We start from the raw sequence: 24,027 nt of genomic DNA, 5'->3' as shown, positions 1-24,027 counted from the left end.
CCTCTTGATGAAAGTGAAAGAGGAGAGTGAAAAAGTTGCCTTAGAGCTCAACATTCAGAAAACTAAGATCATGGCATCCGGTCCCATCATGTCAGGGCAGATAGATGGGGAAACAGTGGAAACAGTGGCTGACTATTTTTCTGGGCTCCAAAATCACTGCAGATGGCAACTGTAGCAATGAAATTAAAAGACACTTACTCCTTGGAAGGAGAGTTATGACCAACCTAGACAGCATATTAAAAAGTAGAGACATTACTTTGCCAACAAAGGTCAGTCTAGTCAAGGCTATGGTTTTTCCAGCGGTCATTTACGGATGTGAGAGTTGCGCTATAAAGAAAGGTGAGTGCCAAAGAATTGATGCTTTTGAACTGTGGTGCTGGAGAAGACTCTTGAGAGTCCCTTGGACTGCAAGGAGATCCAACCAGTCCATCCTAAAGGAGATCAGCCCTGGGTGTTCATTGAAAGGACTGATGTTGAGGCTGAAACTCCAATACTTTGGCCACCTGATATGAAGAGCTGACTCATTTGTAAAGACTCTGATGCTGGGAAAGATTGAGGACAGGAGAAGGGGACAACAGAGGATGAAACGGTTGGATGGCATCACTGACTTGATGGACATGGGTTTGGGTGGACTCCAGGAGTTGGTGATGGACAGGGAGGCCTGGCATGCTGCGGTTCATCGGGTCTCAAAGAGATGGACAGGACTGAGCAACTGAACTGAACTGAGCTGAAGAAATGTGTATTTTTTAGACAATCTAAATGTTGGTGCTTTCCAAAATAATTTAGTAGGTTAAATTTATGTGCTTTTTATAAGAGTGAATTATTGAAACTTGCTCTCTATCGTTCTATCATAAGAATGATAAATGCTTTTTACTCACATTAAGTGCTTTATATCCCACATGTACATATAAAAACTCATTGTTAACAAAGACGAAACTGAAATACCAATACACTATTCAGTTCCTTACATTTTCTAGCAATCATATAATGAGATACCTTTTGACCTTCTACGAGGTGGGAGTGGCGTAGGGGTGCTTTTTGAGAATGTTTCCAATCACAGTGGCACTTTTTGAAGTCCTAAACAATTTTTCACTTTGGATAAGTGAAAGGGAAGGAATAAGTTTCACTTTGGATAAGTGAAAGGGATAACTGAAGGGGAATCAAAAGTTTAGTGGATTTTTAAAGATTCCTGATTGTAAGAAGAGTCACAGGATTAGGTCAATAACAACAGAGTGCCTGACTACTCCAGTGGAGGACACTCTAGCAGAGATTTTTGCTGTAGGGCTGCTTCCTGAGTCCTCTACTGCCATATTAAGAGAAACCCAGGCTACAGAACAACGGGTCTCAAACCTCAGCATGTGGTTTAGAATTCCCCCTGAGAGCCTCTTAAAATACAGAGGGTAAACCCCACACCCAGAGTTTGTTTCAGCAGGTGTGGGATAGAGTTTGAGAATTTGCAGTTCTAAACAGTTTCCAGGTGATGCTGATATTGCTGGTCTGGAAATCATGGTCTGAGAACCAATGGCAAAGAATTCTTTACACCTTCTCCCCCTTCTCTCACAGGCTGGAAAAGTATAGGCAAGAATGGTTTTAAAGAAACAAAAGGTCACTGTCTATCTTTAGTCATTGTAATGCAGGCTAACCCTGAATTATCAGTCAAATTTTGCTACTAGGAATTCTAAAAACTGACTGTAATTCTAGAAAATGCAAACTAGTGTCAGAAAGCATGTCAAGGTGGTCTGTGGATGCAGAGGAACAGGTGGAAGCAGGAGCCATGGGTGACCAAGAGGCATGAAGACACTGAAGAGGGGAGCGACGGCTATGTTCATTATCTTGCTATGCTAATGGTTTCATAAGCAATACACAGAGGTCAAACCCATCATACTGTATAAAGTTTAAATATGTGCAATTAATGTATGTCAATTATATGTCAATAAAGCTGTTTCTAAAACTGGTTGTACAGCTGTAGTATATACTACTTTGGGATCTTTCCTCAGGTATCTTGGTTACATTTTAAGTAGGCACCCTTTCTGATGAACTGTATAAGTATAAAATTTCTTCAATATATTTCACTCTTTGGTTGATTTCAACAGTTCCAAGCTCTGACACACTGTTACTGCTATTTGCAAACTGTCTCACTTTCTCTGATTCAGAAACCCTGCTCTGAAAGTGCTCCAACATTTTTGCCCGTTGACGATGCTGGTTTTGTGTGGTTTCCGTTGTTGCTGCATTGCTTTGTTACATATCATATATATGATACGGTACACATACAGCTACCGAATATATATCCATCCTCTCTTAACCACCTCTTCACCATTCCAACCTGGGCTCCATACGACAGACAGACACCGGTGGAGGTCTATCTACTCTCAAGCTTCCTGGATGTAACTTCATCCAAGCCTTGCAGGATGCTCCTCCCTTTCCACCTATATTTCTGTTCACCTCATCCAGTGACCTCTCCTGATCCCCCACAGGTCTACAAGTTCTGATCAGTAGCCCCGACCCTGGGGCCCCATCCCAGTGCTCATGGCTTTCAAGGCATCGTGTTAAGATTAGGTGTTTACTTATCAATTCCCTTGTTGGCCTATGTTCTCTGAGGGTAGAGGACATATCTTTTATCTCTGTAACTCCAGTGTCTGGCACTTTGAAAACACTTGACATACAGTTGCTGAATAATCAGTGTAAAATCTATCTGTACTGATCATATGAAACCCAAAGAAAAAAACTACTTTAGGTGTAGAATTTGATTAAAAAATGTTTGAGCTGATGATTTTAATAAAAACAAATCTGAGTGTTATAAGTATTTTATGCTCAAAAATTCAAGCTAAATCATGTTTGCTTTGGAATTTATTGCCTTGTTCTGAAAACTGCCCAGTAATTGTTAGTCAAACTGAAATTTTATAAAGACACTTAGCCAAGGGCATTAAGAGTCAAACAAAATATTACACATACACACACACGCCTCCTTTGCACTTGAGATCAGTTTTTTAAAAATTTATATTAAACAGTTTAAGTCCCAGAAATGTTAAGGAAGAAACTCTAAAAATCTTATTTTATCCAATTTTGAATGATTTAATCAGACCTGATGCTGTTATAGACTGAGTTTTAAGACAAGTTATATAGATATTTCAGGGAGTTTAATCTATGCTCCCTCCAATAGGAACTAAAATTTATGTACTTTTATAGGCCTAACAACAGAACCTTCCAAGTAACAGTAAATTTACTAGACAATAGAGACAATAAAACACAAAAGCAAAATGTTCCAGAAAGGACAAACAGATAAACTCATGCATTTTGGAAGGATAATTATCTGATCATTTAAGACCTATTCCATAATCAGATTAGAGAAGTCAGGAGATAAAAATGACTTGGTCTGAGACAAAGCTAGGAAATTGAAGACACGTTAAATTCAAAGACGCAATTTACTCAAATTATCACTAATGACTTTAATGATGCGGAAGCGTTAGAAATGTAGAAAGAATCCTAATTAATGAATCTACTCATAGCTCTTCCCTCACTCAGTGCGTTTGATCTTTTGCTAAGTATCTGGTAAAAAAAACTAACAAAACCATTCTTTCAAATACAATTTTTCTCTAAAGCTACTTTTCATAATCAGCTGACACTAAATGTAATGCTTTGAAAACAAACAAAAGATAAACAGACTTATCTACAAATATTTCCACTACAGAGGCTCCAAACACACATCTGCAAAATCTAGCTGACAAAGACTCAGTAATTGTAGAATAAATTAATAAATTTATTTGTGCTCAATTCCTTCTCAGACAACTTACTAGTTTCTCAGAACATTTAAGATGGTTTAAAATCTCAAGTTCTAGAAGAGATAAAGTGCAAGTTAGGAAACAATATTTTTACATAACGTTTATTCACATTACTTGGCTGAAATATAAATTTGACATCTGTAAATCAGCATATATTTGGCATATATTTTCAATTTGAAAAACCAGTAGAAAGTTCTTAGAAAATGTTTTGGTTACATCAGTCCATAAAAATGATCTCAGACTTACCTTCCCAGGCAGGTGACCTAATATACTCTTGCACTAGGTTCCTGACATAAGCATTTAAAGAAGAAGTCTCGTGAAGTCCAATGGAGCTACAAGTTGAGGATTGCTTGAAATAGCTTTCGTTAATACGTAACCAATCACAGAGCTGAAAAAGAAAACAGTTATCACTTATTTTGAAAGTCTAACTGAACAAAGCGCTTCTAATTTCCCTAATTAATTTTCTTTCTTCCACAATAAACTGAATTTAGATAACTGAACACAACAAAGTAACAGAATATTTACTGTCATGATTGAGCTTCACACACAGTTCATACAGAAAAAAATGTTTGTATGCATGTATGTATGTGAGTATATTCACATACGTGTGTGAGTGTTTTCTAAACTTCTCAAAGAACTTATAAACTTCATTAATAGGCAAGAATTTTTAAAGCATCTAATATAAAATGTACATTTTGATAAAGTGTTGTAAAGAACATCTCTATGAATAATAACACCTTATGTAAAACAAATTACAACCTTAAAATTCATTTTGTCTTCATATACTAAAACAAGGATTTATTTTTGAGAGAATGTAGAATTTGAAATATAAGTTATAAGGAAAGCTCCTACCCTCCTTGCAAGTTTATTTTCTATCATATGTGCATTTTAAATACAGTTGATCCTGGAACAACATGGGTTTACACTGCAGGTCCACTTACACGTGGATTTTTTTCAATAGTAAATACTACGGCATTTCACGATCCATGGTTGTATGGGTCCTGACATGGCGGAATCATGGATATGGAAGGCAGTTTCTTAAAAAAACTAAACATATGCTCATTACACAATCTAGAAACCATGTTCCTTGAAACCGACGCAAATGAGTTAAAAAGTTATGGTGACACAAAAATCTGTATGCAAATGTTTATACCAACTTTACTCATAATCGCCAGGACTTTTCTCCATCCACTGCAAGACACTTAGGGTTTCATGACGAGCAAGATGCAAGAAGTCAGAAGAATTACACATCACCAAAATGTCAGGGTTGGTAACCTGAGTAGATATTTGTGTCACTGTCCTTGAGTCTAATATCATCAGTACTTTCAGCACTCTCATCTGCAGTCGAGATCTGCCCACTAACACTATCTTCTCTAGAATACTTCCATCTCTGTTTCACTTTGTCTCCCACTTCTCCAAAGGAATTCTAACAGCATTATTGGTTAGGTCCACTCAAAGCAAATAAACTTTTTTAAAAAACCTCTGTTGACAGATAACAAGAAAAGCCAGTAGTGAATTCGACAAGAAACCATTTTTCACAAAGTTTTCAAAGACCTTATCATTATTTTCAGTCTCACCTCCATCCACAGTGAAGTTCCTCTTCCTAATGACTCCTCTTGTCTCACTGACATGAGAAAAGTTGAGATGTCAGAGAGTGACACTTTCTCCTGCGGGCAGGGCAGTTTTAAAAAATTACTCATTGAAAAATGTTTAACTGAATGAACATCACTGTAAAACCAATCTAACGTACTATTTAAAGTAGAATACTATTAGTTAAATCAAGAGCTATATTTTTAAAAAGGAAATATTCAACTTTCAAAATGAAGAGTTTGATTATAAACAGCTAACCATTATATAAAATGAAAGATTACTTTATAAATCTATTTTCCTTAAAATCGAGATTACTATCTCTGAGATAGGGTAGTATAATCTAAAAGCAAAAACCAGAAATATCCTATAAGAAATTACTTATTATTTACATCAAAAGTGAATCTTTGTTTTTCAAACCCACAAAAACTACCCTCAGCCTTCAGAAAACCACCCAAATCTTTTTATTCCCTTAAGGTCACACATCTCCAATTAAGACACCCTGCTCTAAGTCTAGGAGAAGGCAATGGCACCCCACTCCAGAACTCTTGCCTGGAAAACCCCATGGATGGAGGAGCCTGGTAGGCTGCAGTCCATGGGGTCGCTAAGAGTAGGACACGACTGAGCGACTTCACTTTGACTTTTCACTTTCATGCATTGGACAAGGAAATGGCAACCCACTCCAGTATTCTTGCCTGGAGAATCCCAGGGATGGGGGAGCCTGGTGGGCTGCCATCTATGGGGTCGCACAGAGTCAGACATGACTGAAGCGACTTAGCAGCAGCAGCAGCTCTAAGTCTGGGGTTGGCAAAGTCACTCACAGCCTGTTTTGTGAGTAAAGTTTTACTAGGACACAGTCATGCCCCCTTATTTGTAAATGGTCTATGGTTGCTTTTGAGTAGCTGTAATAGAGATCAAATTGCCAACATCCACTGGATCATCAAAAAAGCAAGAGAGTTCCAAAAAAACATCTATTTCTGCTTTATTGACTATGCTAAAGCCTTTGACTATAAGGATCACAAGAAACTGTGGAAAATTCTGAAAGAGATGGGAATACCAAACCACCTGACCTGCCTCTTGAGAAACCTGTATGCAGGTCAGGAAGCAACAGTTAGAACTGGACATGGAACAACAGACTGGTTCCAAATAGGAAAAGGAGTACGTCAAGGCTGTATATTGTCACCCTGCTTATTTTTTTAACTTATATGCAGAGTACATCATGAGAAATGGTGGGCTGGAGGAAGCACAAGCTGGAATCAAGATTTCCGGGAGAAATATCCATAACCTCAGATGCGCAGATGATACCACCCTTATGGCAGAAAGTGAAGAAGAACTAAAGAGCCTCTTGATGAAAGTGAAAGAGGAGAGTGAAAAGGTTGCCTTAGAGCTCAACATTCAGAAAACTAAGATCATGGCATCTGACCCCATCACTTCAGGGCAGACAGATGGGGAAACAGTGGAAACAGTGGCTGACTTTATTTTTCTGGGCTCCAAAATCACTGCAGATGGTGATTGCAGCCATGAAATTAAAAGATGCTTACTCCTTGGAAGAAGAGTTATGACCAACCTAGACAGCATATTAAAAAGTAGAGACATTACTTTGTCAACAAGAGTTCATCTAGTCAAGGCCATGGTTTTTCCAGTGGTCATGTATGGATGTGAGAGCTGGACTATAAAGAAAGCTGAGCACTGAAGAATTGATGCTTTTGAACTGTGGTGCTGGAGAAGACTCTTGAGAGTCCCTTGGACTGTGAGGAGATTCAACCAGTCCATCCTAAAGGAGATCAGTCCTGGGTGTTCATTGGAATGACTGATTTTGAGGCTGAAACTCCAATACTTTGGCCACCTGATGCGAAAAGCTGACTCATTTGTAAAGACCCTGATGCTGCGAAAGATTGAGGGCAGGATGAGAAGGGGACAACTGAGGATGAGATGGCTGGATGGCATCATTGACTCGATGGACATAAGTTTGAGTGAACACTGGGAGTTGGTGATGGACAAGGAGGCCTGGCGTGCTGCAGCTCATGGGGTCGCAGAGTCGGACACAACTGAGCGACTGAACTGAACTGAACTGAATAGAAACTGTATGACTCAAAAAACCTAAAATATACCAAGCCAGCCCTTCACAAAAACGTCTGCTGACCCCTGTTCTCAACAATAGTGTGTTACTGGAGCTCCGTGAAGAACAGAATAAGGATGTTCTTTGAAAGTCAAGTTCCTGGAAGACGTGCAGGAAAAAATACAGAGGAAACCAGGTGAAAGCTTCCAAGAATGGTCTCTCAGTATGGTCACGAGCTTCCCTACCAACAGGTAAAATGCCTACCAGAAGGGCTCTTTAGAGAACCAGTGCCCAGTGTTTTCACTGGGGAGCTGGTCACACAGATGCCCTGCGCACAGCACCTACAACTTCAGAGCCCCAGAAGGAAAGCAGTTGTTCAGTGAAGATCACACTGTTTTCATGAGCCCTGCAGGCACGATACTGGGATGTTGGGAGCCCTCAGGTTCCAGATGCCAGCCAAGGGCCAATCTTATGAACAGGGCTTTCTAATGACAGCATCACAGGCCTGCCGTGTAGACTCTTTAACGAACTCCCGCTCACTGAGAAAGACTCTCGAACTGAAGTTAACGTGAGTAAGAAAGATCAGCTTACCACGTCTACCAGATTCATGGTGGCCTGCAGGAGATAGCACTGCGCCGCCCCTCTCAGCAGGATCTGATGTGTGATCATGGTGCACTGCAGAACGTCCCTGACGGGGGGGGAAAAACACACGCACTCCCGTGGGCTCAGAGAATACCGCGGTCATCTGTAGTTACTGACAACTCGGCTTATAGTATCTACACTTTCTGACGCAGACAGTTACTGTCAGGAGAGCTGCAAAGCTATTAAATAAGTAAGGCCTCTAGTAGAGTACAATTTTAATATGGAAAAGAATCTTTAAAAACTAACAAGACACGTTCAAGGCACATTTTTGGAAATAACTGGTAATCAATATTGATATTTAATAAAAACACTGGCCTTATTTTTAAAGTGGTCAAAATCCAACAGTATATATTACGGCATTTATTAACATTTAAATTAGTAACTCATAAAACAAAGGTAAGTGCAGCAGCATGTGGGACCTCAGTTCTCCACCCAGGGACTGAACCTGTGCCCCCTGCAGTCTAAGTGTGGAGTCTTAACCGCTGGACCATCAGGGAAATCCCCATGAATAGATTTTTTTTTTTTTTTTTTTGCTTTTTGCTTCTATAAAATAAAGAGTGAGAAATCAGGATGCCAACACTAACTAAAACCACTCCCCATGGCTTAAGGCAGAAGAGAAAACTTAATTTACTAAGGAAAGTTATGACAAATAACCACATATGAATATACACAAGAGTAAATTACCTGAGGGCAAGAAGTCCTTCTATACCCAGAGCTTTACATCTTGGGATGTTTGCCAAAGCCTTAGATAAAAACAAAATGGGAACAGCACACCAATGTCTGCTTGTCATCCTCTGAATAAATTTTAACAGGAAACTACCTGAAAGAAAAAGTTTTAAGACATCATTGTTGCTAACAAGCACATGAGAAGATGAGCAAATCATCAGACACTACATAGGGAAATGCGAATAAAACCATAATGAGATACAACGTCACAGCCGCTAGGATGGCTCTGATCAAAAGGACAGGTGATAACAAGTGTTAACAGGATGTGGAGGCACTGAAGTCTTAAGACATTCCTGGTGAGAACGTAAAATGGTGCAGTCAAGTGTGGAAAACAGTTTAGTAGCTCCTCTAAAAATTAAAAACGGAGTTACCATATTGCCCAATAATTCCACCCGTAGGTATATAATTAAGAGAAGTGAAAGATTATATTCATATAAAAACTTGTATATGAATAGTCACAGGAGTAATTCATATTAGTAGTTAAAAGTAGAAACAATCCAAATATCTACTGATGAATGGATAAACAGAATATGAAGTATCTATAATATTATTATTACATTATTATTCAGCTACAAAAAGGAATGATACATGTTATAATATAGGTGAATCTTAAAACATTACACTAAGCAAAAAGAAACCAGACATAAAATAAAAGACCATGTATTATATGATTCTTTTTATATGAAATGTTTAGAATAAGCAAATCTATAGAGACAGAAAATAAACTAGTGTCTGACAGAAGCTGGGGGAGACGGAAAATGAGACGATTACTTATGGGCATGGAGTTTCTTTTGGGGATAATGAAAATATTCTGAAATTAGTGGTGATGGTTGTACAAATTTGTGAATATACTAAAAACCACTGAACTGAACAATTTAAAAGGGTAAATTTTATGGTGTGTGAATTATATCTCAATAAAGCTGATAAAAAAAAATCAACGTTATTTCAAATTCATTCCCTTTTAGTAAGATGAGTATTCTAGTATATTGTACATACTCTGATAACAAGCGTTTTATATATATATATATATATACATATATTTTTTTTTTTTTTAAGTTAAGGTAAAAGATATATTTTTTACTGTTGGAAACCATTCTTTTGTTGGAGATGTTAAAGAAAAATACCATTGGTATCTGGCCTCTGGAATCTGCAAACAGTAATATTAGCTCTTTCTCACAGGCTATTTCTTACCTACACTACAATTACTTTAACTATTTTGAGATACACAAGAATGGTGCTCTATCCCGCTTTCTCTGCTAATATGTGATGTCTTAAGGGTCTTTAAGTCACATAGTCAATGGAAATGTCTGTTTCCTCAGATCATCATTGTAGAAATCTTTTGAGAAATCACTTTTAAGAAATCCTTGGACAATCCTGAAAGGATATGACATGTATTTTGTATTTCCCAAAATGCCTAGCCCAAAACCAGGTATGCTTAATATATTCACTGGGAATCACTGACAGAAAAAAATTACAAAGTAAAACCTATAAGTAGACAGTTTTCTTGCCCTCATTCTTGCTGGACTATTTAAGTTTCCATCTTTTGCTTAATGCCTCTCTCAGGACACAAGGAAGATGGCAACTGTCAAACTTCTATTTCTCACTCACTCACCACATTGACAAGGGTCTGTCATGCGTCTGGTACAACCACAAACACCAGGCTCTCAGACTCTGCGGGGTGCTGACCACCACCATCTCACTCACACTGTGATATACACACAGGATGTGCCTATGTGGTCAGAAAATTAATCCCCAGGCTATAAACTTCCAAACTCTAGCAAACTAAAGAATGGCTCTGGCAGCTACCTTCTCCACTCTAACTTTTTTGAAAGTAACCAAAACAATCAAATTTCTATAAATCTAAGGTTGCGATATACAGATGGCCATCTTTTCCCTTTCTTTCCTGACTTTTGAATACATATTACCATTGGTCATTGTTCATCCTATATGCAGATTACATATTAATACAAAAGGAAAATATATATATATATTTCACAGCCAGGGTCACTTTCTACATCACAAAGCCTAGAATGAAGAAAAGGCTTAGCAGGGTATATCCTGCTACTCAGCAAACAAAACAACACTGGTTCCATGCTTTGCTTACCAACAGAGCTCATCAGAAAAGAAACACACATCTCCAGTCCAAAGAAGTGGGACATTTCTAAGATACGAGGTCTTATAAAAAGTTTTTTTCTTTTTTAATCTTTCTAAGTCAGTATGTATAAGGCAACAATTTTGACACAATGGATATTCAGTTTATAACTTTTTCCTAAGCCCAGGTTCCTTTTTTCTTTGACTTTTTTTGCTAATTTTTGAAACTGAATATAGATACTTAGAAAGAATGGGAAACTGCAGTATATATTCCATAATTGCTTCCATGCTACAGATTCCAATACTGGTACCATGCTATATACAAAGGTGAAAGTGTGTACTCAATTTCAATGGACATTTGTATAATTCTGACAAATTTTGCATTATCCTGAAAAAAACGAACTAGTTTGACAATACTGATTATAACAGTCCTAGGACTCTCCTCAGAGAAGGCAATGGCACCCCACTCCAGTACTCTTGCCTGGAAAATCCCATGGATGGAGGAGCCTGGTAGGCTGCAGTCCATGGGGTTGCTAAGAGTCAGGCATGACTGAGAGACTTTACTTTCACTTTTCACTTTCATGCACTGCAGAAGAAAACGGCAACCCACTCCAGTATTCCTGCCTGGAGAATCCCAGGGGCAGAGGAGCCTGGTGGGCTGCCGTCTGTGGGGTCGCACAGAGTCGACACGACTGAAGCAACTTAACAGCAGCAACAGCAGGACTCTCCTAGAAGGATGGTGCTTATAATCAACATTCTAAAAATTTTTTTACATTTAAGCTAGTAAGTTAAAAAGAAATTCTTTACTGATACATACTCTTTATTTCTTCTGGAAGAAAAGAAATATAAGTGACTAAAAACTTCTGTAATTTCAGTCCCAGTGGAGAAACACTTCCTATCAGCTGGCCTGGGGACCTATAGACAAAGGGGGTTAAAAAACAAATATATAAAATCTACTGACAATTAAGCATAATGAAACTAAGTGCAATATGGCTCAAATGTCTTTCAACAATAAAACTACCTTCTTCTGAGCCTGCATTTTATTTTTCAGTAAAATCTTGAGAATCCCTCCAATTACAAAAACATCAGGATATTACTGAAAAACTGATGTGAGTTAGTAATGGGTTATACTAAGCAGACATAGATCTCCTTTTCATGACACTTTTTCTGACACATATGCATCAATCTTGCCAAATAGTATCATTTTAAGAAAAGTCTAGAAATGGTAATTTTAAATTATATTTTATTATTTCTAACACATACTCCAATGATTTAATACCTTTAAGTATTAAGTAAAAGACATATGTTAGTAATAAACCACTTTTGCAAAAGCATTTGATTGCTAACATCTACTAAAGACACTTTTATTTTTGTTTATTTTGCTTCTGCCAGGAACATTATCTGTTAACTGAACACACTAGTGTGGGAGGGAACTGAAGGCATTTCATTATAAATGTTTGTCAACTCTCAGAAACCACCAAGTTGGTTTTACTGCTCTCCAGCTGTCTGCTTCAGAAAACTATTCAATAGTAATGAGTTATTTGAAAAATAAAAATAATTGGCAAATCAAGCATTGATATGCTTTTTTGATATTAAATAGAACTGAATATTAATATAACTTAGCACAGGTTGATTTAAAATTTTTAAAGAAGTTGACTGTCAGAGTACTTTCTATCAGAAAAGCAAAAGTGAAAGTGTTAGTTACTGAGTCGTGTCCAACTCTTTTGTGACCCCATGGACTGAAGCCCTCCAGGTTTCTCTGTCCATGGTGTTTCCCAGGCAAGAATACTGGAGTGGGTTGCCATTTCCTTCTCCAGGAGATCTTCCCGACCCGGGGATTGAACCTGGGTCTCCTGCACTGCAGGCAGATCCTTTACCTCTGAGCTAGCCACCAGGGTGGCTTGCTCTATTAGAGATATAGCAAACAAAAGACTAGCAAGTATAAACTTAGTCATCAGAATTAGAAATATTAATACAACATAATTCCAAAAGCAAGGGAAATTTTTGAAGATACAATTCAAGAGTACAGATAAAGCTCAAAAAATGAGGAAAGGCATAATAATGACACTCTTCTCAGCATCAAGCTTGATGAAGTGTAAAGGTATTAAATAAGCAACATGTAGTAGAGAACGGCCTCCACCATCTGATATGGAAAGGGAAAAGTTAGAATGAACCTTGTGGTAGTGGACTAGAAATGGGCATACTGGTGTGAACGGATGGTTTTTAATATGGATGGATGGACAGATACTGAAATGCAGATGGGTGAGTCCGCTCAACAGACAGAGCTAAGAAACAGACACACACAGAGATGCAAAGACACATACATACATAAAGATGACAATTAAACAAATCTGGTAAAACATTATCGTTTAGGGAATGTGGATAAAAGGTAAGTCAGAATTCTCTGTATTATTTTCACAACTTTTCTATAAAACTGAAAGTTAGAAGAAAGGAAAAAAAAGTGTCAAGTGTTGGTTAGCCAAAGCCACCATAAATTCCAAGAGGGCAGAAGTCAGAAAGTCCCTGTGTGAGGTGTCCTTCCCTAAAACCCAAGAAAGGATGGGTTCAGAGTGGGAAAGAAAAGAAAAAGAGAAACACCAGATACAACTACTAGAAGGTCAAGAAGAATCACAAACCCAGAAGGGACAACATGGTAAGAAAAAGCTGAATGTCTATGAGGCAACATATATTTATCCACCAAATGCATTTTTAACAATCTGGTCATATTTCATAATCAAGTTAAATTTATAATCAAATACATATTACTCTTGCTGCTAAATAAAATGCATGTTTACCTGCTGTATAGAAAGCTCTCTGAAAGTGCATCCATTAATGGTCCAATGATAAACTAAAAGAAAAGGAAAAAAAAATCTGACATTAACCTGTAACTGTAATTTTGAAAAGTCAACTTGCCCTAACTCTACATCCTAAGCAGGGCTACTGAATCTCTTATGCTACAGGCTGATTTATAATAGCCTTGGAGGAAACCTTAATCCCAGGTGTCAAACCAAACTTTCCAACCTGATAAAAATGTATGGAATACTAAGAGAGCATGTGCTGTGCTGAGAAGGAAGAAAGGAATCCAAAGAAGGGACACATGGTAGAAAATAAAGGTAGTGACTGGTGAAAAACAGAAAGATACCCAAGAGAAAATTTAAGCCTCTATGCCTGGACGATAAATGGGGAAGAGCGTATCTTCGAAAACATTAGTAGACAAAAGTGTGCTTTCAGGAAGTGCAAGAAGGCTAGGAGAATGTAGAAAAAGGATGCTTACTAAAACACTGTACATGTACTTGGATAATTAGGGACGTTTAGGTTACCTCTAAATGAGAGGTAAATTACTGTTCCTAAGTCTATGATCATTCAACTCATGTCATCATAACAGGACTTAAAATCACAGCTGTAATTCTCACAGGGTCATCACTTTGTGTGATTGCTGACAAGTGGAAGTACACATTCTAATAACATAGCTCAAAAGGCTACTCCTGCTCAGTACAGCACAACAGTAATTCACTGACTCAGAATCGGAGGAGCAGCATCACTAGACAAAGAGCAATAAGTCAGTGCTTCAGGACCATGGAGAGAGTACCACTAACACACTCCTAATCCAGGGCTCATGCCTCTGACTTCTGTTCAGGATAACAAAGGACTACTTTTCATCACGGTGATAATGCAGGCAGCCTGTCGACAACGCCCAAGTACAAGAGCCTAGTTTAGAGATATAGGGTTTGTTGTCAGCAAATCTCTGAAGTTTTATTTGCGATTTTCAAGCCCCAGGATATACTTTTGAAGATCATGTAAGATACAACAAATGCCTTCACCTCTTCTGACAGAGGGAACAAGGGAAGGGAGAGGGTGCCATTACCTCAGAAATTTCTGGTGAAAATGGAAGAATCCTTGTTTCATACAGTTCCAAAAAATGGGTAACACCTTCTTTAGTCAGGATTTTATTTTCACTTTCAAACATTCTTTTATAAATGCACAGATGCCAGGATGGGTGAAAGAGCCAGCATCCTGTGAAAATAAACACCCAAAGTTGACTTTGATTCTCACATATGGCTCCACACAGACTATATATTCATAAATAAACACACACACAAACACATTAACTTCATTACAACAATCACGTTCAAAGGTGTTTAACTACTGAATAACCAAAATCACTTCAGTATTCCATTTTCCATTTTCAGTTTCATTTAGAAAGACTGTAAGCGGATGTCATGGTGACTACAGTGTACAGAATTAAATATGACTCCACACACACAGGTTGGAACTTTAGGTTTGGGGTGATTTCAACCAATTCTCTCACCTTACTTCAATCCATTTTTCATCTGAAACTGTCCCTCCTCTGTTTAAAACCCTTGAGTGGCTTCTCAAAACTCAGAATAAAATCAAAACCAGGTATGACACTGCCCCTGACAACTGCTCCAGCCTCAGGCCACCCCTCCCGCACCACTAAGCTGGGCCTCGCTAGGCGGGCGCTCTAGCCCATGGGGCTGCTTGCATCTCAGGGCTTCTGCACCCAGAGCTCTCTGCTCCACTGAGTCAGTCCTAAGGCAGGCCTTGGCTGGCTCGCCTCACCAAGGTATGGCCTTACTAGTATTCCATTCCAGTCATTTTTCTGTTGTCTGTCTAGAACTTTATAATCAAAACCATTTTTTCCTGGAAAACAGACTAAAACTCAAGTGAAAAATAGTTCTTCTGTCTCACCACTTTACCCCAGTGCTCAGTATGTATTGGACACTAAGTATGCATCTATTAAGTAAATACATGAATGAGTGATAAACAAAAAATGAAATAATTATGTACCTTAGAGATACTTTTAACTCTTTTCAAATATCCTTAATATTTTTAGGAAAAAAAATTCAGCATTTTAAACTCATGGCATTCTATAAATAAATCAGTCCCTTTTTGTGTGTTATTTACATCAAGATGCTTGTTCAATTCTTTGGCAGTGGTAATTTTTCAAAATCTGTCACTGCTATTTGATTTGTTTTGCCGAGAGCTGTGGGCAAAATGTGGTAATAAGAGAATCATTTTAACAGTAAATGCATAAGTGAAGTCACAACAGGATTTAATTAAATTCTAGCCCCAGGTGGGACTATAGATTCTTATGGTCTGTGAAAAACTCCAGTGTATCAGAAAACAACCATAGCAATCAGCTGAATCAAGCTCAGTTCCTAAGGGGTCACACTATTAAAGTTGTCATTATCTAAAGCAGGCACTGAAACCCATTTACCTAGGTTAACTCTCATGTGTAAACACGATAATGCAGCATTTCATCATTCTTATGAATACAAAACAGTTAGCCTGCATTTAGCTGTCTCATTTATCTAAACTTAATTTCGTAAGATAATTTTAGGAAGCTCCATTTTCATTTTATTTGTCCTGAAAATCCCTCATAATATAGTACTGATTAAGGACTTAAAAACTATATTTAAAATAGTATCTTAGAATTTTCCCTTCCCCAGAAGTCCAACCCTCAGAACAATGGCTGAAACGCTAAGAAAACAACTTTAACAATGAAACAGATATATTAAGAGAACAAAGCTGGAAAGCAGTTAGAATATATAATATCAAACAATGCTTATTAAAAAATGAATAATACACCATACATAAAACATTACCAAAGAGTCCTTATCTTTTAAGGATATATACTGAAATAATTAGAGATGAAATGATAATGCTAGGAATATGCTTCAAAATCATTTGATGGAGAGTGAGCAAGTGAGGCCACATGCAATGTAAGACAGGAACTGGCCACAAGTTGATCAGTGCAGAAGCTAGGTGATAGGGTTCATCATACAAACTCCTCTCCTTCTGTTTGAAATTTTCCATAATCATAAGTTTATAAAATTACCATGCCTCTAAATTATAGAAAACTCTGCAGCCATTTAAAATTAAATTCTCAAAGACTATTTAAGGACATAGGTAAGTGCACTTTGGATATACTGCTGAGTCAGAAAAAAGCATTATGAACAATCAGTCCACAAGGTATATATCTGGAATAGTAGCAGCTGTCTCCTGGTAGCAGCGAATTTATATATTCATATAACATTCTCCACAATGAACAAGAATTAGTTATAAAATAAGGGGGAAACTGATGTGTCATAAAAAATCAAAATAAAAGCAACCATTACCATTTTCCTCTGACACTGCATATTCAAACAGACTGTTTAGCTTTGGTAAAACTGGCTTTATAACATGTATCTGAAAAGCAAAAAGCCATAGGAAATGAAAATTCACCTTTAAAAACCAAAGTATCGTTAGATATTTATGTAAGTCACTCTTCTGTTCCTCCCTCCACAACCTCCACCCTCCCTGACCCCACCACGCCCATGTAAAAAGCATGCAGAAGGTGCCTGATTTTCCCATTTTTCTAATCATACAAATTCAAGACTGAGTACGGCAAAGCTAATAAATATAACCTAGAACATAGTTACAGTAACATTACATTTATAGAGTATCATAAATTATGTCATGTAATCCTTAACTGTCCTGGGAAGCAGGCAGCCGATAACACTAATATTACAAAGATGAAAAAATACTGAAATGCTTTCTCTAGTCACTCAAGTTGTTCAAGGCCTCACATTTAGACACAGAGCCAGCTCAGGGTTCAATGCTCTTTTTTCTTAGACTCTTGCAGATACCAGCGTCTAATGTACATATCCTAGAAACTAAGGGCAACTAACATAAGAGTTTCTAAACAGTGAGGGTGTTATGGATGCACTGATTAAGGAAAACCGTAGTTTATATAAATTTAGAAATGTTTTTCGTTTAGTCCTCATCCCCACACCTACATACATTTAGCACATATGAGTACTTCTTTCTTTTAGTCAACAAACAATGCATTTGGACTGACACCTCACAGTGACCCCATGATGGCTGGTCCCACACCGATTTGCAGCTTACGTACTGGGAACCCCTATAATAGGTCTCCAAGTGTGGTCCCTAGAATGGCAGTGTATGTGTCTCCTGGGAATATGTAAAATATTTGAATTCTCAGGCCACACCACAGACCTAATGAATCAGAAACTCTGAAGACCAGATCCAGCAACTAATACTTTAATAAGGCACCAGGATGATTCTAATGAATGTCAATCTAAATGTTAATCTCTAAAGAGATTCCTCCTAACTTAAAAATTCCATGTTCTGACGAAGAGTAATTCAAAGTCAACTGAAAATGATTTTTCAGGTTTCAAGTCTCAGAGCCAAAGAATGCAAAGATGTAAGAACTGAAAGGAAGAAAAGAAAGCAAGCCTACAAAATCAAAGGGTCATTATTATTTAATAACAATTGACCTCAGACTTTAAGTAACATTTTCCTCATTGCATATTTCTTTGGAGATTATTTATAACATAGAGAAACTAAAAACTAACAAACACTTTAGAAGTAAATGTCAAGGGAAGATCAAATAAGACCAAATCCTTTGAATGATAAATTAAGTCAACCGAAGTATTCTTTAATTTCCTGAGTTTGTGTTGTTCAGGCCCCCAGTTGTGTCCATTTCTTTGCAACCCCATGGACTGCAGCATGCCAGGCCTCCCTGTCCCTCCCCATCTTTCCAAGTTTGCCCAAGTTCATGTCCATTGCATCAGTGATGTCATCCAGCCATCTAATCCTCTTGACACCTTTTTCTCCTTCTGCCTTCAATCTTTCCAGGCATCAGGGACTTTACATGAGAGTCAGCTATTCACATCAGGTGACCAAAAAGTTGGAGTCTCAGTTTCAGTGTCAGTCCTTTGAATGAGTATTCAGGGTTGATTTCCCTTACGATTGACTGGTTTGATCTCCTTGCTGTCCAAGGGACTCAGGAGTCTTCTCCAGCACCACAGTTTGAAGGCATCAATTCTTTGGCTCTCTGCCTTCTTTATGGTCCAGCTCTTACAACCGTATGTGACCACTGGGAAGACCATAGCCTTGACTACAGAGACATTTATTGGCAGAGTGATATCTCTGCCTTCCAACACACTGTCTAGGTTTGTCATAGCTTTCCCACTGAGAAGCAACTGTCTTCTGATTTCATGGCTGCAGTCACCATCCGTAGCAATTTTAGAGCCCAAAGAGGAAATCTGTCACTGCTTCGACCTTTTCCCTTTCTATTTGCCATGAAGTAATGGGGCCGGATGCCATGATCTTAGTTTTTTCTTTTAAATAGTTTTAACACGGCTTTTTCACTCTCCTCCTTCCTAAGTTTACATTTAACCTTAAATTTAATCTATGCTGGAAAAGAAAAAGGGATTCCCTGGTAGCTTAGATGGTAAAGAGTCTGCCTGTAATGTGGGAGATCTGGGTTCGACTCCTGGGACTGGAAGATCCCCTGGAGAAGGAAATGGCAACCCACTCCAGTATTCTTGCCTGAAAAATCCCACGGACAGAGGAGCTTGGCAGGCTATAGCTCATAGGGTCGTAGAGAGTCGGACACAACTGAGTGACTTCACTCACTCACTCACACTGGAAGACAAAGTACGCTTGTGTTCCATTATGCTATATCCAGGTAGACCTTTTTGTATTGGTTCTATAAAATGTTTGGGGGAAAAAAAGAAACTGCACCTATACGTGATTTGATAAAATATGAAAACACTTACCTGATTTCCTTCAAGAGTTTCCATAATTAAAATATAGTTTTCCCAAAACTTTAGAAGCTCATCTTTTTTCTTCTCAGACCACCAAAACAGACTTGGGCCTGATATGGTTTAAAAAAGAAAATCAGTTTCTAGATTTAGTTCCTAAATAGAAAATTTTATGTTTCTAAACATAAGGAGACAACAACCTGCCAACTATAGCAATAACAAAATCCAAAGCCAGCTCAACCAGAGTGACTCAAGCCCAGCAATCTAACAGAGTACCTATCTCTAAGGCATAAATAATGCAGTAGCTTCTGAAAAAAAGTAATCTCATTGCCAAGAGATAGAACAGAAAATTAAACCAGACTCAAAGATGGTCCAAAAATAGAACTTACATATACCTATGATTAGTATATTAAAGGACCTAATGGAAAAGGTAGAAAACAGCCACAAACAGATGGGGATTTCCAGGAGACAAAAACTAAAAAAGTGTCAGGTGAATTGACAGAAAAGACATAAAGGATCCTTTGATTAAATTATCAGATACTCAAGGTCTTGAAGATAAGGACTCCAGGAAAATAGCTTCAACACAGGATCAGGTGAAGGGAGTCTCCCAGGTGAAAGTGAAGGCAGATGTAAGAATGTCAGTGGTATGCACAAGGCTGAGCTTGGAATGGGACTTCAGAAGAGACTTCTTCAGGAAAATTTATAATGACTGATGATCTCACTTTGTACAGGACAGATTTAAACAACTAACTAAGAATCGGGGGCTGAATTAGTGGTAAATATGGAGGCAACCAAACTAAATGACAAATATAGGGAAAACTTGCAGGAAGGAAAAAATAAATCATAGATTACTACATAGGTCACTGGTGAACAGTACCTGCATAGTCATAATTTTGTTGAACTCACATTCAATCAAAATTGCAAGTAGGATAATGGGTTTTATGATATTACTAGAATATGTCAAAGATATAGGGACAGATGCCAAAATAATCAGCTAAGAGATAAAAGCGGCTGCTCTTTGAAATGAAGGAAATATAGATGGGAGGCAAGCATAAGACTATTGCTTATCTTTAAAACTGCAGAATGATTGATGCTTTAAAATAAATGATTGCTTAGCTTTGGTAATTAAAAAAAATGTTTTCCAGCAACAGCACTCACTGGATGATCATCAACTTGCGGGCTATTAAAATATCTACTATCTGATGTTTTAAACGTGTATAAAAATCTAATCTACTCACAACTTCAGCAGAACAAAATTCTTTTACTAGTATAAGTAAGTAGGCAGCCACAGTTTAAAGGATAGATATTTTCCATCCACTGAGGCAGTTTTGACTCAATCAATCCATTTCAGACTTCGATAGATCAAAATAAATTTAAATGACTGAAGTGTATTTTCCACACATTTCAGTGAACAAACTGATCAATAGTAACAAACCAAACTAAAGGGAGGCCTTGCTATTTTGTCTACTTTTATCCTGTAAAAAACTGGTAGGATGCACAGGCTCAAAATGTAAAATTAATTAATACCTCATTCTATTAAATCAATTGCAAAAATAGTCTCCGCCAAAGGTCGACTTAAGGCCATTATACTTAACTAATATTAATAAATTCTCCTAAGAGAACTACCGAAGGATTGTGATGGGTTTCCCATAACAAAATTCTAATACTCAAGGCTCAATTCGTAGGTCAGTACATGTAAATACTTTTCCTTTCAATTTGATGGGTGCTATCCCTTCTTTTCTATTTGAACGAGCCCACGATTTAGTGCAATTTTGGTCTGTTAATATCCTGCTGGACTAGTTCCTAAATTATTCCACGAATGCAGGATTCCACCCGCTCTGGGTCAGAGAATTTATCCTAAATGCGGACTCCTCTAACAGTGTTGCAGTGATTTGTTACAGTTCAGAGAACACCCTCGAGATAAAGTTCCCAAGGTTTTTCAGGCTCTATGCGGACCTCGAGAATAACCAAATTCTGTACGAATCGCGGAGACGGCCCCGGAAGCAGAAAGGCTGCCCTCGCAGAAAGTCAAGTAGGGACGGGCCAGGGAGCAAAGAGGCAAGTACCGGTTCCTTGGCCGGGGGCGCACGCGCAGTCGGTCCCCAGTTCCGCCGACACCTCCACAGCCCGCTGCAGCAGGTAGCGCGCCCGCTTGCGCGTCAGGGCGTCCTCAGACCAGGCCAGCCCGGCCTGCACCGCGCTCCAGAAGCGCCAGCAGCGCCGGGCGTCCAGGCCCGCCTCGCGCGCGGCAGGCACGCTGTCTGCGCCGGGCTCTGGCAGTAGCTTCTCGGCGAGGGCGCTCAGAATCAGCAGCTGCGACCCGACGCGGCCCGGCTCCTCAGACACCCCGGGCGCAACCAGCCCGCCCCACACAACCCGCAGCGCCGCCCCGCCGCACCGGCCCAGAGCCGGCAGCAGCCGCCCGGCAACCAGCGCCGCAGCGTCCGGGGACGGCCCCGCCTTGTCCCCACCCAGCGCCAGCGCGAGAGCGGCCCGCGCCACTCGCTCCAGCAGGGGCGCGTCCTCGCGAGGCCGCAGGCAGGGCCCCACGGCCGCCAGCACCTCCACGGCCGCCTCGGCGGCCCCTTCGAGGCCGGGCGCGGGCCCCGCGTTGAGCAGGTCGCACAGCGCCTCCTCGGCCAGCGCGGCCGCCAGCTGCGGGCCCCCGGCTAGGCGGACGCACGAGCGCAGGGCAGCGCCTGCCGCCCTCAGCACACGCCGGCGCTGGCGGGCCGCGGGCCCAGGGTCATCCGCGCCGCCCGCTGGGCACCCGCGCAGGCCCCGCAGCAGCGGCACCAGATACCCGGCGGCGACCTCGCGCGCCGCCTCCGGGAGCGCGCCCGCGCCGCCGCCGCCGCCGCGCGCTTCCTCATCTTCCAGTCGCTGCAGAAGAAAACACAGGGTCTCCACGCGCTCCGCAGATACCGCCCCGCGGCACAGCGCCCCAAGCAGGACCCGGGGGTCCCGGCTCTGCGAGAGCAGCGCATCCGCCAGCACCCACTCCATTTGCCCCGCGCGCCGCCGACCCCGGGCGCCCAAAGGAAGGCGCCGGCGTGCGCGAGTGCGTGCGCGTGCACGGCTGTCCCGAGCACCCGCCCGCAGGTAGGGGGCTTGCAGCCCCGCCCTGGGCCGGGTCGCGGCGCCTTGGGCAGGTCCTACCAGACTGGCCTGGGTAACTTTTTAAAGGAGAAAAGAGGCTCTCTCGTGAAACGTTAATGTAGTCTCTACACCAACTCCATCGATTCTTAATTAGAGATTGGCCTATCCAGGGGCTCTAAATCATTTCAGAGTGCCATGAAAATGGGCCAGAGGTACATTTGGAAGGTACGCTTACCATCACCTAGGTTGTTTTTAAAAAGGAGCAGTCTGGCACCACCCACAAAGACATTGATACAGTGGGTATGCAGTAGACTCCCGACAGCTGCATGAAAAAATAAATACTGAAAACAAGAATAATTCAGGAGCCGTGCAAAGTACTGTAGGAATGAGCTAGGGATAGAGCTGAAAACGAGATGCCCGCACCAGCATTGGCAGTCGAATGCCCAAGCTGACTCCAGCATGCAGTTCTTCCCACACAATGCTTGTGCTTCCACATGCAGTCCCCAAATAGTTCTTTAGTCTATATTTTCTGTATTTCTGACAGCTTCTACTGCTAAATACAGAAACAAAAACCTCACCTAAGCATGCACCATACTGGTTTGGTTTATGGCTCAATCCTAGGCAAACTGAACCAGTGAGGTGGGTTTTCTTTGCCTTCCAACCAAACTACAAAGATCTCTCCCTTAGTCCATGGAGAAGTCACTGTTGCCCCTTTAAAGAGCTTTATGTGTAATAAACATAATGGATAAAGTGTAATTTAAAGTTACTTAAGTTTAAGTGTATTTTATGCAACTTAAAGTTATTTGATTTTTATATTTTATGTTTTATATAATTTATATTAAGTTATCCAACATCATATATGCAGGATTTTTTCCATGTTTCAGAGTCATTCGATTTTCCATTGACTGCATGCATAAAGGTTTTTATTGTAAGGCTTCCCTGGTGGCTCAGTGGTAAAGAATATGCCTGCCAGTGCAGGAGACAAGTTTGGGAAGATCCCCTGGAGAAGAAAATGACAACCCACTCCAGTATTCTTGCCTGGGAAATCTCATGGAGAGAGGAGCCTGGCAGGCTGTAGTCCACCGAGTTGCAAAAGAGTCAGACATGACTAAACAACAATGACAACAATTTAGATTGTGTCAGTAAATATCAGTTGCCTTCAGCATTGAAAAAACATCAGTTCTGGGACTTCCCTGGTGGTCCAGTGGTTAAAATTCTGTGCTTCCACTGCAGGGGGCACATGAGTTCCAACCCTGGCTTGGCAACTAAGATCCTTCATGCACTGCAGCAAGGCCAAATAAATAAACATCAGTTTCCTTCAACATATGGTCTTTATCAAAAATGGACAAAAGTCTTGAGCAGACGTTCAGCAAATAAAGATAGGCTAATGTAAGCATATGGTAACGTATGGAGAATCATTATTCCTCACAGACATGCAAATTCAAGCCTCAAAGAGATAATACTTCACACC

General features: G+C 39.9%; 1 protein-coding gene across 1 annotated transcript in view; it reads right to left on the bottom strand.

The window, feature by feature from the left end:
- TARBP1 (TAR (HIV-1) RNA binding protein 1) overlaps positions 1–22,463 on the bottom strand; it is a 66,068-nt gene extending 43,605 nt beyond the window's left edge. The window contains exons 1-10 of the mRNA XM_068982022.1: positions 21,524–22,463; positions 19,473–19,570; positions 17,025–17,094; positions 14,750–14,898; positions 13,680–13,732; positions 11,702–11,799; positions 8,752–8,887; positions 8,017–8,113; positions 5,357–5,446; positions 4,026–4,167 (exon numbers count right to left, since the gene is read on the bottom strand). Of these exons, the coding sequence (XP_068838123.1) occupies positions 4,026–4,167; positions 5,357–5,446; positions 8,017–8,113; positions 8,752–8,887; positions 11,702–11,799; positions 13,680–13,732; positions 14,750–14,898; positions 17,025–17,094; positions 19,473–19,570; positions 21,524–22,463 (1,873 nt within the window). The remainder of the gene's footprint in view (positions 1–4,025; positions 4,168–5,356; positions 5,447–8,016; positions 8,114–8,751; positions 8,888–11,701; positions 11,800–13,679; positions 13,733–14,749; positions 14,899–17,024; positions 17,095–19,472; positions 19,571–21,523) is intronic.
- Between the last annotated feature and the right edge of the window lie 1,564 nt (positions 22,464–24,027).

Source organism: Capricornis sumatraensis, chromosome 10 (genome assembly GCF_032405125.1).
Source record: "Capricornis sumatraensis isolate serow.1 chromosome 10, serow.2, whole genome shotgun sequence".
Lineage (NCBI taxonomy): Eukaryota > Metazoa > Chordata > Mammalia > Artiodactyla > Bovidae > Capricornis > Capricornis sumatraensis.
Note: the sequence above shows the minus strand (reverse complement) of the source record. Positions and strands in the feature narration are given on the sequence as shown.